This window comes from Ipomoea triloba, chromosome 11 (genome assembly GCF_003576645.1).
Source record: "Ipomoea triloba cultivar NCNSP0323 chromosome 11, ASM357664v1".
Taxonomy (NCBI): Eukaryota; Viridiplantae; Streptophyta; class Magnoliopsida; order Solanales; family Convolvulaceae; genus Ipomoea; species Ipomoea triloba.
Window position 1 is genome coordinate 14930656 of NC_044926.1, and position 17707 is coordinate 14948362.

Below are 17707 nucleotides of genomic sequence, written 5' to 3' on the forward strand. Positions count from 1 at the left end.
CTGTATATCCACAATGATTCTAATTTCTGAGCATTAAAGACGGTCTCTACTTTTATAGATTCCACTACATAGATGATGCATGCTTTCTTCAGCCCAGCATTGTCAAGAATTTGATTGCCTTTAATTTCTCTGCTTTTCAAATCTATTTTTAAGTTCTGTGTGCCAATTTAATTTGAATGTACGTTATAGCTGGCATGTTGCAACATTAATTTAGTTTTGATTATCTTATTATTCCTACATCTTTAAGGTAATTTAATTAAATTTGAAAAATATAGAAATTTTCTATGGGAGCATAGAAGAAGAAAAAGAAAATGTTTAATATCTTCCCATATTTTTTGAGTAAGAGATATAACTATGCTCAGGTAATAAGTTTCGTATTTAAAAACTATGCCACTAGTCACTTAGAGCAATCCCATTTGTAGTTTTTCAGGGTTTTTTTTTCTGAGAAATAAAAATTTGAGGGTAATTTTTTTTTAACTAATCAAAGTACTAGATTTTTTAACTAATTTTTTCTCATACAAGTTTAAAACTTTTGTGGGCCCCATTGAAGAGAAAAAAGAAAGGAAGAAAGGCTATGTATGTAAGTGCGCGTTGGGTGCACTAGTGCGCCCAGCAGACATTGGGCGCATAATGGTAGTTTTTTATTATTTTTTATTTTGTAAGAATTATTATTTTTTCTTCTTTTTTCCTCTTTCTTCCTCCCCTCTATCCTACATGAATGGACAAAAATTTGAAAAAAAAAAAAAAACAAAAACAAAAAACAAAAAACAAATAAAACTCCATAACTATTGAGGTTGCTCAAACTATACAAACTTTTTAATGTTAAACAAGTAGTACTAATTTCAGGCCAATATATGAAAATTAAAAATTTAAAAGAATATGCGTTATAATATGTTAAATGTTACGTGTTGAATATCGGAAAGTGAAACCTGGCTAAATGTTAGTGTATTATAGGGGTGGGCAATTCGGTTCGATTTTTTCGAATCGTACAGAACTTAACTGAACTAGTTTGGTTCAGTAATATACCGAACAATAGAACGGTAATGATTCTTGTATATCGAACGGTTTGGTAAAAAATCGAATAGAATACTGTTTGGTTTTTTGTTTTTTTTTTTTTTTGTTTTTTTTTTTGTTTTTGTTTTTAAATATTATAATAATAATAATAATAATAATAATAATAAAAGAAGTAAATCCAAGTCTTTGTTTCCTGCTCCGCTGTTCAGCTCATATTCTCACTGGTACCTTTCTTCTTCTTTTTTTTTTTTTTTTTTGTTTTTTTTTTTGTTTTTGTTTTTAAATATTATAATAATAATAATAATAATAATAATAATAAAAGAAGTAAATCCAAGTCTTTGTTTCCTGCTCCGCTGTTCAGCTCATATTCTCACTGGTACCTTTCTTCTTCTTTTTTTTTTTTTTTTTTGTTTTTTTTTTTGTTTTTGTTTTTAAATATTATAATAATAATAATAATAATAATAATAATAAAAGAAGTAAATCCAAGTCTTTGTTTCCTGCTCCGCTGTTCAGCTCATATTCTCACTGGTACCTTTCTTCTTCTTTTTTTTTTTTTTTTTTGTTTTTTTTTTTGTTTTTGTTTTTAAATATTATAATAATAATAATAATAATAATAATAATAAAAGAAGTAAATCCAAGTCTTTGTTTCCTGCTCCGCTGTTCAGCTCATATTCTCACTGGTACCTTTCTTCTTCTTTTTTTTTTTTTTTTTTGATTTCTTTATGGCTTGTTTTCTACTTTGTAGTTTTGATGTTTGCCGCAATATATTATTCTTTACCTCACAATTATCTCAAACTTAAGTTATTCTTACAATATTTAGTATTTTCCTTAGTTTCATGTTTCTATGAACTTAATGTGCTTCAACGTCATTCTACTTTTGATTCTAGTACTTGGAAGCACTGATGTTTGGTAATTAGTACTTAGTAGGGTGTTTGAACTTTGAATTGCTATTTTGTTATATAATGTTTAGACTTTGGATTTGGACTATGTAAATATGTATTGTTTGGTAGTGTGTTTGGAAAATTAAGAAAATTTGAAAATCGGGGTTTTAAACCTACTGAACTAAACTAATTTCGAACCGAAATCGAACCGAACTATAATATTAAACCAAATGATATCATTTTTTAATACTGAAATACTAATACCGAAACCGAGAAAAAAAACTTTAACCAAATCCCAAAACGCCCACCTGAGTGCAGTAGTTGATGGGAGGGTATTCTAATCAAGTTGCATATATCAAAATTGATTTTCATAATGCATGCAAATTGTACTATATATACCAAAAAGAGGGGGGGAATTTTAGAACATTATTTCTTATCTGCAATGTGGAAAAAGGATCCTTATTTGCTCCTGATGAGAATTGTAAATTATATTAACTAAACTTGAATATGAGAATACATGTATAGGGATATATATACAAGAGAAATCATAGGAAGACTAGGATATGGAGACTAAGATAATAGTCATAGTCTGACTCAAATACATAGAGTCCTAATACTCCCCCTCAAGCACAGGTAATGTTTGTAACCTGTAGCTTGTCTCTAAGAAAAGAAAATCTTGGTCCAGGTAGAGCTTTTGTAAATATGTCAGCAAGTTGATCTTTTGTAGAGATGAAATTGACTTGAATATCTCCTGAGGCCACTCTATCTCTAACAAAGTGATAATCGATTTCCACATGTTTTGTATGAGCATGAAAGATAGGATTAGAACACATGTAGGTTGCACCAAGATTATCACACCAAGATTCTCACACCATAATTTTGGAACAGAGATACGTGGGACTTTGATTTCACCCAGAAGGGAGAGAATCTATATTACTTCAGCACAAACATCCGCTAGAGCCTTGTATTCTACCTTTGTGGAAGATCTGGCAACTGTTCGTTGTTTCTTGCAAATCCAAGATACAAGATTTGTACCAAGAAAAACAGCATAACCACTAGTGGACTTTCGATCTTGAGGACACCTAGCCCAATCAGAATCAGATAAGGCATGTATCTCCCTAGATGAGGAGTTCCTTATGCGTAAACCATAGGAGAGGGTGCCTTTGACATACCTTAGAACCCGTTTGAGTTGTTCTCAATGCGAAATAGTAGGAGCATGCATTTGTTGACATAGTTGATTAACAGCAAATGACAGATCAGGACGTGTTACTGTCAAATACTGCAGAGCACCAGCTAGACTCCTGTACTGCGTAGGATCGTCATATATAGGTCTGCATTCAAGGGAACAGACTTCGACACAGGAATTGGTGTAGACAAAGGTTTGCACTCAGCCATTCCAGCCTTTTTAAGAATATCATTCATATAACGAGATTGGGATAATAAGATGCCATAATCACATTTTACAGTTTCAATGCCTAGGAAAAAACCAGGTTCACCCAGATCTCTAGTTTTGAAGGCTGTAGATAGTTTAGAAATTAGGTGTGCTACCAGATTTTTGTCAGTGCCCATCACAAGAATATCATCCACATACACTAAGAGATATACATAATCAGAATCCTGTGAGTAGTAAAATAGTGAAACATCCGTCTTTGATGCTTGAAAACCAACAGATAGCAAGAAAGTGTGCAAACGATTAAACCAAGCCTGTGGAGCTTGTTTTAAACCATACAGAGAACATTTTAACAAGTAGACATAATTCAAAAATTGAGCATCAATATAACCAGGTAGTTGCTTCATATACACAGTTTCAGACAAGTTCCCATTTAGAAAGGCATTGTGAATATCTAGTTGTCTAATAGCCCAACCAGAAGAGATAGCCAGAGAGAGTAATAGCCTAATAGTAGTTGGTTTGTAGCCCCCGTGTCAAGAAACCACATGTGCACATTTGAACTAATCTCTAGAGCAAAATTAGAGTAAGTCATATGAGCCTGTGCATGTATCCTTGTAAATTGATAACAGTTGATAGCAGTGTGCCCTAAAATGCCAAAAATATGACATTTAGGATGCCAATTACCGTTTCAACTTCCACGACCGTGATTGCCTCGGCCACCTCCACGATTTCGACCACCGCCACTAGACAGCTGCTGTCTCGGATTTCCAGAAAAGCTGCTGCCTGCGCCGAACTGCTGCTGCTGGCCAAAAGTGCGATCGCCATGCACTCCACTTGCTGCGACTGTGTCCACCTCTCTGCACAATGAAGGATGCTGCTGCCGACGAACTGCTACCGTAGGCGTAATCTCCCCCAGCAACAAATTCCTCAGCACCGAGAAGATCCGCTAATTCATGCAGCGAGACCGGATGACTGCGGACGTTGAGTGATGACGTTAATGCTCTAAATTCTGGTCGCAAGCCTCTAAATACATACATATTTTGATCCGCAAGACTCACAGGCCACCCAGCCAAAACCAAGTCCTCAATAATAATGCTTGCATGACTTATGTAGTCTGCTACCGACGAATCGCCTTGTCGCAGCCCTTGCAATTGGCCTAGCAAATTGAGAGCGCGAGAATGCGAGGAAGATGCAAGGGATTGTTTGATTACCTCCCATACGGCTTTGCTTGTATCACGGCCAAGTGCAAGTGCCATTACTTCATTAGAGAGTGACGAAATTATTATCGAAAGAAGCACTTGGTCTTGACGCACCCAAGTCGCATGGTCAGGATTAGGCGTCGCCGGGGCACCCTCAACGGTAGTAGTGAGAAAGGCGGAGGGACATGGGTTGGAGCCATCAACAAAATCCATCAAATCATGCCCACGCAGAAAGGGGACAACTTGTGCACGCCAGAATAAATAATTCTTGTATGTGAGTTTGATGCTAATAAAGTGATGAGCGGTGGATAATGAACTCACGGTCGAAGAGACAGAAGAGGGAGCAACATTAGAGACTGTCCGTTCAAAGGAATTAACATATCCGTCGGCCATGGGAAAGAAACACTAGCTAACTGATACCAGATGAGAACTGTAAATTGTATTAACTAAACTTGAATATGAGAATACAGGTATAGGGATATATATACAAGAAAACTAGGATAAGGAGACTAAGATAAATAGTACATAGAGTCCTAATACTCCTAATTAAAATGAGATTATATGCACAGCGTACAACAATATAATGTTTCAAAAGAGGGAAAGTAAAAACACCTTTCTAAAAGCCAATATATATATTTCTTGAATGAATTCCAATTTAGGTTGTAAACACCAAAGGTAGACCAGAGCCCCTAGTGATTGTTTCACATGTCCACAAAGCTGTGGTGGCTCCCTCTTCTCATCATTTCAACACTCCAAATTAAACTTGTATTACTTAGAAAGTTAGAATAACTCTTCAATTCGATCTTACCAAAATACAGATTGATAAACTTACTCACATATAAACAATAATTTTATAGTCCATTAAAATCTTATATTCTATATTGTTTTAATGTTTTTCTCTTCTTTCCTATTTTTGTTCGAAATTTCTTTGTTTGTATTGAACAGCTTATTTTGTACAATTTTATGGATTTTTGTTCATTACCAAGTACATGTATTTTGAATAAAGATAAAGTTACATATAAATAATTGAGAAAATGGTAATTTTAGTCCCTCAATTATGTTATAATGGTAAACTTAACCCCTTATTAATTATACATATGTCCTCATTTAATCCCTAAATTGTTTATTTAGTGGTTATGTTAGTCTCTCACCTCAAGTTTATGTTAAAATTAACAATGATATGATGAATGGTAAATTTAAAAATTTATTAACTTCCCTCAAAACACAAATCAAATAAGTTTTTTGAACTGGTAATAATTTCTTGTATGTAATATATATATATTTTTTTCAGTGTAAATTCATGTCAATAATGCTTAGTGAAATAAAATAATCCTATAGCTAAATGTTTTCAAAACGATTAAAGGAAGCTATGAAAATAGTAGTAATAAAGTGAAAAAAAAAAAAAAACAATACTTTTTAAGTCAAAATCATAATTTGATTCCCTTCAACCAAATAATGTGTAATTGAGAGACTAAAATTGTCATTCTCCTTAAATAATTTTACTAACATTTTATACATTAATGCATTAAAATCTTATATTCTATATTACTTTATATACTTTTGTTGATTTTTGTTCAATACTAAGTACACATTTTTAAATGCCAAAGCCTTGTGGTCTAGTGGCATCCGGTTGCACTTTCATATGGAAGGGGGTGAGTTTGATCTCTTTGTGTTTCAGTAAGTTGAAAAAATAGTTATAAACAGATACTACATTGTAATAGACTCAATAGTACTAAAAAAAATACACATTTTTAAATAGAAATAAAGTCACATACAAACAAACATCTTTATCACAATTTTATACATTAGTGCATTAAAATCTTATATTTTATATTACTTTGTACACTTTTACGATTATTGTTCAATACCAAGTACAATTATTTTCCTTTAAAAAAAAGTACAATTATTTTAACTAATGACAAGAGTTAATGATCTTGCCCATGCAAGACGAGTAGATTAATTTTAATTACGAGATGTGTAATTTTATTTATTTATTTGCATACAACATTTAGTATTTTCATGCACCAACCACTATGAAACTAATCTAAACTCAACCTAGTTTGCATCTAAAGTGCAAATTATATCATGGACCAAAATTCGCCTTGTATTGTAGACCTTGGTTCAAAACGATATTCAAATTATTTACCTGCAGTTAATATATTATGTATCTTCAATTGATTGATTATGTATGTGTAAATAAACTAAAAGTACATAATATTACGTTAACTGTAAGTATATATAATATATTAATTGTAATAGGTAAATAATTTGTTAACTGGAGATACATAATTTATACTCGTTCCACCATGCGCATAGTGGACCTGGTCCACAATATAACAATTGCCATCTAAAGAGTCTAGTTTACTTGGGAGAAAGTGTACCCAAAACTCTTTATCATGCCCACAATGCTTACCAATTACTCTGTATCTCAAACTATTGTGTTCTTTATTTTTTAAATAGTAATAATTTATAAAAGAGTTAATTCCCGCAATGATCCTCCGACTATTTTGATTTTCTAAAATTAGTCCTCGATTTTTAGTTTGGACAATTTTGGTCCCTTGACTTTCAATTTTTTTTCCAATGTTAGCCCTTTCATCAAATTTTGGTTATGTTGAGGTCAAATGAAGTGGCAAATTTGTCTGTTCACTTGTTTAGTGTATTAGTAATCGTAGTTGTCATGTTCTATACGCTATATATATGAATTTAATCACAGTCAAAGTCAGAATTGAAGCCCTAGATTAATCGTTGTCATTCCCCATTGTACTCGAAAGCTAAGACCACAGTCATTCCCCTGGTCTTTGCTTTTGTTTGCTAACTGCTAGTGCGTTCATCCATTATTGAGATGTATAGCAGCGACAAATCTTCGTTTTCAAGAAGGAAAGAATATATATATATGGTGAGTTGGTTTCCATTCCAAATTGTTAATGTAGGCAACGCTCGAAGCTACAAACATCTTGGACAAATGATAATCCTGGTAGAAGGTATTGGGAATGCTCAAGGGAAAATGTGAGTGTTTTAATTATTGTTAATGTTTTATTTTTCCAATTTAATGTTAAGGCAGTAGGCAGTAGGCAGTATTTTATTTTTCAATTTGAGTTAATGCCAACAATTTTTTTTAATCTTACTTGAGTTAATTTCAGTTAATTCAAGCAGCATTTAATTTTTCAACTTTAAATGCAATTATGTGGTTTTGATGTAGGAAAGGCAAATGTGTGATTTTGTTAGATGGTCTGATCTTCCGATGTGCGCAAGGTCAAAAAGAATTATTCCCGGGCTATTGAGAAGGATCAATAGGAATGAAGAAGAGATTGCAAGGTTGAAAACAACGCTACAAGCTTCTGCAAATGTCAAAATAAGCAATGGTGGACATGGCAAGGGTATTAGGATATTTGGTGTCATTGTAGTATGTATTGTGCTATTTGTAGTTATAGTAGTGAATGTACCTAGAGAGAACAAAAACCTTATGTTGGAAGGTTGAACTTTAAGCTTAGAAAGTGCAAGTTGCCTGTAAATTTGTATGTCAACTGTGTCAATTAGAAAGTGCAAGTTTTTGGTACTACTTTTGGTTTAATCAAAAGCCAAGTGTATCAATAAGAAATCCAATTCTGCCATTAAAAATCAAAATATAATTCTGCCAGTCATTAACCTCTATTTGCATACCATATGACCATTGAACATCAAAAGCCAATAATGTAAAACATCATCCATTACTTGATATCCAAAATAGAATGTATCCAATTCTGCCATTACAAATCAAAATCTAATTCTGCCAGTATAATAGAATGATATCCAAAATAGAGTTACAATCAAGGCTCCATCATATGATATCCAAACTAGTTTATAATAGTCAATAGGTTACACTATATGATATCCAAAAAGAAGTTAGTACACATCAATTAATCCAAATTGATTGGATCTTTGTCATTCCCTGAGAATTTAGACTTGAATATGGTTGATGATCTTGTAGCATACTTCCTCACTGGTTGTTTCTTCCTATTCAAATGGTTTGAGGCTGTTTTTTTCTTGAGATTTTGGGTACCATGACTTCTTTCCCTTTACTCCCTTTTTCTTGTTCAACTGCACATAGTGATGGATTAGATGAATATCATAAAAGTTTCCACACTATATTGAATGAATGGACTGGACTAAAACTTACAGGAAACTTTTATGACTGGAATTTCAGAACTGCTACTCAGTGAAGCCCCTACAAAACATAACATACCTCCATGAATTTCAATACTGCAAATCAAAAAGATTTAACATACTTAGTCACTGGAATGATTAACATACCTCCATGATTGTTCTGAGTCTGAATTTCGATTTCATGCTAATAATGAGCATCCAAAATATCATCTGGAATCTCCCATTGATTATCTTCAATTCCAGGTTGAGTAATTACATCAGGTTCAACATGGACAGCAGTAGCAGGAACTTAAACCTTGGCTTGAGGTTCATCAGGAGCATGGACAGCAATAGCGTCAACATGGACTTGAGGTTCATCAATAACCTGGACAGCAACAACATCAACATGGGCTTGAGGTTTATCATCAGGATCTTGGGCAGTAGCAACACCTCTTGACCTGGTTCTTCTTCTCAACTGCAAAAAGATGATTGTGCTTAACCTAACATAATTTATTATCATCTAATAACAAAAAAAAAAAGTATTTAACATGATGGGCAGGCCTCACAGTAGGGAATTTTGGATATTTTCTACTGTTATGACCTACTTCTTTACATTTTGTGCAATGTAAAGCAACATGTCTCCTTGATAAATGCAGCCCATCATTACTGACCTCACTCCGAGACTTCATCCTCAATTTTCTAGGTCTTTTAGGACTTGCATTATACACTAGTGGCAATGGAGGTTGTCTACTTGTGGCTAGCTAATCTTCATAGCCTGACATTGGCTATATACATCCCTCATAAGTTTTCATGTATGTGGAAATTAACTAGCAAGAGTCCACATAATGTCAAATAGGTCATTTCCCATGTTTTATCCAGATTGCACAGACTGCATGTTGGCAAGGGATTCCAGTTAGGTTTCATTTCCTACAAGAACAAACTCTTCTACATAAGACCACAGTGTACTAGCCAGAATGTGTCCCTATGATCTCAAACAGCATTGGTGCACACTGATAGCCCATTAGTTCTCCTACAAGCTTCTTAAACTCATATATTTTTCTCATAATATTTAGACAAACAATTCCAGTCCATTGGGCATCCTGACTTCTTGACTCAAATAACCTTAACATGATTTTTTTTCCTAATTATCTCCAAGCAATTGATCACAGGGTTTTCCCTAGCTATCAGGATCATTGCATTGAATGATTCTAAAATGTTATTCACCAATATGCATGGTTGCAGTAGGTGCTAGGCGCTAGTCGGGCGGTAGACTAGCGCCTAGCGCCTAAGCGGTCTAGGCGATTCTAGGCGGCGACCTATAAAAACAAAAAATTAATTCATGTGTGTGGGTGTATGTCATATATTATATTACAGATACTATATATATATATCTATTACTTCTCTTACTTATATAAATAAATAAATTTAAATATATATAAATGTAATAATAAAATTAACAAGGCCGACTCGCTCGAGTTAACTCGGCTAACTCTGCCGAGTTGGGCGAGTTAACTCGGCCAAATTCGGCCTAGTCGGCCGCCAACTCGGCCCAGTCGGCCGAGTTAGGCGCTAGGCGGTCGGCCACCTAGGCGGACGCCTAGGGAGCAATTCGCCTCGGTCCAGGAGCGCCTAGCGCCTAGGCGGCCTAGGCGGGGATTTTTGCAAAAGTGCCAATATGTCACAGTTGGCAGTTCCAGTAAAATGGGATCTAGACCACTCTGATGGGTGTTTATCAGCAAGCCAAGGAAAGACATCTTCATCTAGATTTCTTAACTCTTGTAGTGTTGTCCTAAAGTTATTGACTGTAGTGGCCCTAGCAGCTTTCCACAAGGCATCTTTTATTGTATTTGATGTGAAACCAGCCACCCTCATATTACAGTGCAAATGTCTAACACAGAATCTATGCCTAACTCCTGGTAACATAGTTTCAAAGGCTAGTATGAGACCCTTTTGCTTGTCTGACATCATTGTGAACTCATTCTCTACCATGGCTTGCAAGTCTATCTTTAGCAATTTTAAAAACCAAGTCCAAGAGTCCTTGTTCTCATTCTCTACAATTGCATAAGCAATTGGGAATATACTATCATTTCCATCTATTCCAACTGCTGTCAATAATTGGCCTCCAGTTTTACACTTTAGGTGACATCCATCTAGACCAATTATTCTCCTACAGTGCTTAAACCCTTCCCTTGTAGCTTCCCAGCAGATGTACATACCTAAAAATCTTTTTTTTCCCATCCTCTTCCAAGTCACTCAACTTCACTACACAAATACAATTGGGATTAGTTCTTTGTATCTCCATACAATAGCTCCATATCCTATTGAAGTAGTCTTCTGCCTCATGTCTTATTTCACCTTTCGCTTTGACTAAAGCCCTCCTTGCTTGCTTCCTACTGAGTGTGTAATGGTAATAAATGCAAACCTTTTCTAAAAATGCATTTGTTTTCCAATCCAAATGTCTTTTAATTTGTTCTTTCCATCTTTTTACAACAATGGTTGAATTAACCATTGAATTCTTCTTAGTCCTTACACAACCATTATGTTTCTCATTTAACACTGTTATCTTCCAACACTTATCATCTTTATCATACCTAAGAGTAACTTTCCATGGACAACTCTCATGCTTTCACTTCACCACACATCTCACTTTGTCATTTTTTCCGTATTTCATTTCATTCCCCCTTTTGATTGCATAATTTGTTACAACTTGTCTAAACTCCACTTTATCTTTAAATGTTAATCCTAATTCAAATTTAGGACAACTACCCTCAAGGTCTTGCAAATACTTTGGCCATTTTAACCCTGCTGCCTCACCATCACTGCCCATTAAGCTTCCTTCATCAGAGTAGTTAACTTCAATACCAATTGTAATAGGTTCAGCTTGTTGGTGTTGGCTTTCTACATTACCTAACCCTCCATACTCTGCATTCACATCTATATTTTTAACAAAATCTACATCATCATTCACATCTACATTAACTAAGGCATCTGAACTGTAACCCTCAACACTGCCATCATCAGATTCTTCCCCACTAGTATCCCACTCATCTCCACTACCATCAGACTCCTCTTCTACACTACCAGCACACTCATCTAAATCATCACCATTCCCTTTTTTTACAACCCATATTTCTGTTACTTTAGGACTACAAGATTGGTTAACTAAGTCCCAAACATCTAAATCTTTCACCAATTCTTGCAACCCTACTTCAGTCCCTATGAAGTAGCTCAAACTGTCATCTATGGTATACCCAATTTCCCCTACCCTCTCCTTAATCAAATCAACCCCCACTCATCTTCTACCATATATGTCATTAAATTCACTAACAGTGCCACCTATATATTTAGCATGTAAAGATTGACTAATCCTTCCTCCATGTCTTAACTTAAGAGTAAAGATTCCTGAAATACATGATTCAGAATATGAATAACACTTTCGAACTACTTTATAGTACAGACAATGGAGTTCAATCCAGCAATAATACAAAAACAGCTATCAATAGAAAAGTAATAATCTTCCACTAGATAATAACAACTACTTTATAGTACAAAAATAGCAATGCATATGCTTATCGGTTACCAGACAACATATGGTCCACTTCAGACTACTTTACACGACCACCCTTAAAAAAGAACACAACAATGGTCCCTAGCAAATGCATAACCAGACAAACAATGGTCCACACACACTTTTCAAACACAAATACACTTTTCAAACACAAATGATCCCCACATGTATGTAAACGAATCACAATATACTAAAGAACACAAAACAAAATCTCGATTTGGTCCCCACTACTAGCATTTCGTTGTCCTAAAGCACAATGGCATTACCTGGAGGAGGAGTATTGCGACCAACATTTGCTTGCCCTCTCGAATCCATCAACGCACTTCGCATCGACCACACTCTCTGTAAATTCGAAGATCAGGGATTTGGGAATTGGGAATTTTGATATTCCTTGCCTGCTAGTATACTGAGTGGATTTAGGGTTTTTGGTATTTAGTCGATTGACCTGAGGTCGCATATAGGACAAATAAATACGATTACTAATACACTAAACAAGTGAACGGACAAATTTGTCCCTTCATTTGATCTCAACATAACCAAAATTTGACGAAAGGACTAACATTGGAAAAAAAAAATTAAAAGTCAAGGGACCAAAATTGTCTAAATTAAAAATCGGGAACTAAATTTAGAAAATCAAAATAGTCGGAGGACTATTTTTGGAATTAACTCTTTATAAAATCAATCTGTTAATTAGATATATAGTGTTGTTAATGTCATCCTTAAGTATCTCCTAAAGTGATTATTTTGGTCCTCATGTCACAACAATTATTACATTTATTTTAAATTTAACATATATTTTTTTTTTAATTTTTATGTTAAATTTAAGATAGAATGATACATATATATAGAGAATCAAAATACATGTAAAATTTAAAATAGGACTAACGACTTCAATTCTATGATATGATGAATCGAAATAATCGTCTTATAGGATGATCAAGAATAATGTGGATGGGAATGGGAATATGTGAAAAAAAAAATGTGGAAAAATGAAGAAAGAAAAAGTGTAGTTGAATTAGGTTAGGCAATGCAATGAGAAGGGTTGTTTTTGTGTCAGGGTCATGTCCACTACATGCCAGTAGGGACTTTGAATTATTTCTTCCTTCCCATGGGGACATATATAAGAGGCCAGGGTGAGGATGGAGGTGAAAAAGGGTAGTCTTGGATCCTCCTTCATATGTTTAGAGAAAAAAGGATGCTCTAATACCCAAGTAAATGCCCTTTTCCTGGATATACTTTTGACTCCATAGAAATGTCCCCTAATATTGCTTTGACTATTATTACTATATGCTTACTTTTTCTTCCCACCCCACACTTTACTACCTTCATAATTCAACCTTCCATTCTCACTCTTCAGAATATCCTAACTCTCACTATTCATTAACATTATATTCAAAGATCTCAAATCAAACAAATCTAGAAATTCATATTCAAACTGGTTTTGCCTCTATTACTAATTTACTATTTCATTATTTCAAATGGATGGTCATAGAATTGAACCACTATGGTGGGGAATTGAATTTTCAAAAAAAAAAAAAAGTTTCAAACAATTTTTAATTTATCTAAATATAATTTGGGAGTCTCTAACAAAACCGACTCACCATATCACTTGTAATTGCTATAAATTTTAGCTATAATAAAACTTTACTCTTTAACTAGTAAAAACTACATTTTTGGCTTTCTTTCTAATATGCGCAAAAATATGGGAGTCATGAGATTTAAATCTAAATTTATTACTTGAAAAAAAGTAACTCATCACAAAACGTTACCAAAAAATGAAAACAAACATTACATGTTGACTTTCTAATCATTAAGCAATCTAGATAACAGTGAAATACAAAGTATAATATCACTCAATTCGATTTCTTAATCATCCATCATATATATGTCACAATAATCTATCAAGTACTAATATTACTATTATTATTATTATTATTATTATTATTATTATTATTATATATGTATATAATAAACTACTATATAGCTCTTAGTTGGACTAACAAAATTCACATAATAATTATTATTCTTAGGGGCCGGGCATAATAAATTAACAAATATTGGGGCCAAAACCCACAAAACCATTTGAGCCGTCAAAAGAAATCTGGATGCCTTCTTGCTGGATGTTCCCTATGATGGATAGTCCGGTTGGGGATGGAGCAAATGCAAAGCAAAAGGTGCCCCTTTCATCAACTGGTATAAGAAAGTTCCTAGCTGGAAGGGTGAGGATCGGGCCGCCCATCAGGAAAAACGATACTGTTGGTACCCGAACCGTAACGAACCCGTTTAGGTCGTAGCATGTGTCGAATATGGAGACGCTGGGTGCCCGAGGAAGGCTGGCGGTTTGCGTCATAAATGCGTCGCGCAACGCCGCGTACGCCACTGTGGGGAGTCTTGTCACGGCGGTTCCCGTGTCCATGACCACTCCCCCGTCGCCCAGCTCGGTTAAACGGAAGACGTCTTCGGATATTGGGAGCTGCGTGCCGCCGACGCCCAGACCCGAGAGCCCGATATAGTAGAAACTAGGTGCCCGTGGGTTTCGGAGCAGGGGTACCCAGGCGGCGCCCACGGGTAAGACTCCTCGCCCGAACTCCAGTGAGCCGGAGGATTCGGTGCCCCGGCTCACCAAGCAATAGCTGAAAGCTCCGCCCGTTTGTCCGCTGAGTTGACCCACAAGCGACATGGATCCCCCGCCGATACCCAACAACCCGGCGGCTCCTGTGAACATCCCCCGGTTGCTATGGCCGCAGCCGATAGCCACATTTGGGACCACAGTTCGCCCAAACGTAATAGTCTCGAGCGCCATCGTCCCCTTGGTGTAGGACCCATCACCGTACATGACCTCGTACTTGCACCGACCCGAATTGCATCCCGAATTGTCGACCTGGTCACAGAGGGTGGAGCTACAGGGCACGCCGGCGAATGAAGCGGAGAGAGAGGGGTCGAATACCGGGTCGGATTGATGGTAGCATTGGTTACAGGGTTGACACTGAACCCACACAATATCACTCCCGGAGTCAATCACCATATACTGATTTTTGGGCGGACTCCCGACCCCAATCCTCACGAAGTATTCTCCACTCCCTTGATCCATACCGGAAACCACCTCCGACCCGAACTCCTCCACCTCATACTCCCCACTGCGAGTTCTGCGAATGAGGGCGGCGACCCTGTGTCCGTCCCTTCTCATACGGGACCCAAACCGGCGGCGGAAGTCGGTAAAATGAGAAAAGGGCAATTTATCTCTGTGCAGGAGCTTGAGCTTCCCCTTATTGCGGCTTTCATCGTTGAATTCCTCCTGGGGATGGAGTTTGATGGCCTCAGAAACGGATTCTTTAACGTTGAAATGCTCGTGGGTGGGAAAGGGGATGGCGTGGCCGGCAGAGGTATTGGTTTCTGTTGCGGAAGCGGAGGTTGTAAACAAAAACAGTGAGAGGAGGATATGGACAAGCATGGTCAAGTTGCTACTTGCTGGTGGGCGGGTGTATTTAGATTAGATTAGAGAGGTGATTAGCTGAGGTCTCATCGATCTCACTCTCATCTGCTGCCTGACTGGCATGGGGTATTTATTTGCATTGGGCTTTGGGAAAATATATGGCAAGTGAGAAAGCTTTGAGTGTGTCTGCCCCACTCCACCGCTGCTTTTCTCTTTCAATCTGCAGCTGAGAAATAATTGAATGTTGGGTTTGGTTTCTTTGCTGTACTGTTTGCATGAATACTGCTTTTATCCTATAACATAATATATGTTTAAACACATTTTCTTTACTCCTTTTTTTTCATTCACTTAATACACTATTTAATCCTACTATACTTATTTTTTCTATTTAGTCATAAACCATGATTTATGTGCTTAATTTTGTCCTCAACTTTGATAGTTTTACCCAATTAAGTCCTTTGTTAAGATAACTTGGTAATTTCAACATTATTAGTACTCAATTCAGTCATCAACTATGTATAATAGTTTTACTATGTTAATCATCGACTATAGTGGTTTTATCCAACTTAGTTCTTAACTATAGTAGTTTTTATTGATTTAATCCTTGATTCTAATAGCTGAGAACTCAATTGGGTAGAATCATCGAAGTTGAGAATTTAATTAAGTACAAAAAATCATTTATGACTAAGTCTGAAAAAAACCACTATAATAAATGACTAAACTGTGTATTAACTCTTTTTCCTTTTATTTACCTGACTTTTAATTGTACATATTTAAACTATTATTAGAAGCACATTAAACGTAGTTTTATTAAATATAAAAAGTTCAATTAAAAAATTATATCTCAAAAAAGAAGAGTTAGTTTCATGAAGCAATTCATAACTTTGCAAGGAAGGTAATGATCATTTTTCTCCAAAAAGTTTGCATATTGTTTGCCACACATGACTTCATATCCGATTCTTCTTTCTAAATTTAAAATCGGAAATGGTCAAATATACCTTTCAACTTTATATTAGAAAACAATTACTCTGTAAGTCTCTAAACTTTAAAAAATTACAATTAAATACTTGAACTTGTCATGTTAGTGCATATGAGTCTCACAACTGATTATTCAACTAAAATAATTGCTTATTATTAAGTTTCAGTGATGAAATTAGTGACCGGCAACTAGCGCAAGGTCACTGGTTGGCATTGTTAGTGAAGAAGACGACTAGTGCCGATCGCCTTTTTTTTTTTTTTTTTTTTTTCAAGAATGTGACTGTCAATTGTAGAGAAGACAACTTGTGGTCGCATAGGTGTTTTTTTTTTTTTTTTTTTTTGGGTAAGAGGTGGCAATCAATGGTGCCCTAATGCACTCAACGGCGGCTAACTTGCATGCCATGTTATCGTAGTTTTACCTATAATTTGTTGGTTACTGGTAAATAGTACTTATTTGATCAATTTTTATATGTTGGATTGTTTAATCGTAACTTTTTAAAGTTCAACAGTTTAACTGCTTTTTGGTATAAAGTTCATGAGCTTATTTAACAATTTTTCTTTACATAAATAAATGTCAAAATGTAATATTTTTTCAATTTTTTTTATAAAGTTAACAAAATAGGCTTTAAATAGTTTCACACGACATGAATAAACAATTTTTTGGCTATCACTGAATGAAGATGAGATGATACGGGTCTATCTCTTTCAATTTAATCAAAGATCAACTACCTTAAAACTCAAGAGGGAGTGAGGTATGTGTCTAATATATGTTTTCTTTTTCTTTTTCCTTTTTTATTGATCTGTGTATGTATATATGTTCCTTGCAAGTGAGGTATGTGCCTTACTTGTGGTCTCTCTATATACCTAGCTATTTAATTCAAGTCTTATCTTTTCTCCATTTTCCTTTTTAAAAAAAAAAAAAGAAAAAGAAAAAAGTCATCTTAAAAACAAGTGATGAAAATGTTAGGTTGAATATAATACAATGGTAGGGATGCCAATATAATGCAAAACTAATGGGTTTGATTAAAAAGATTAAAAAATTAGTGGGTTAAAGTTGAAAAATAGTTCGAAACCAAGTAATTTAGTCATATTGACATATCTTTTATTTACGGATAAGTATGC

The 17707-nt window shown here is 35.2% G+C and overlaps 1 protein-coding gene across 1 annotated transcript; it reads right to left on the minus strand.

Annotated features, from left to right (window-relative positions):
• Window positions 1–13950: 13950 nt before the first annotated feature.
• Window positions 13951–15818, minus strand: LOC115996256 (protein ASPARTIC PROTEASE IN GUARD CELL 2). Its single transcript, XM_031235423.1, has one exon. The coding sequence runs from the start codon at window positions 15623–15625 to the stop codon at window positions 14222–14224; it is 1404 nt and encodes a 467-aa protein (XP_031091283.1). The 5' UTR covers window positions 15626–15818; the 3' UTR covers window positions 13951–14221.
• Window positions 15819–17707: the final 1889 nt, after the last annotated feature.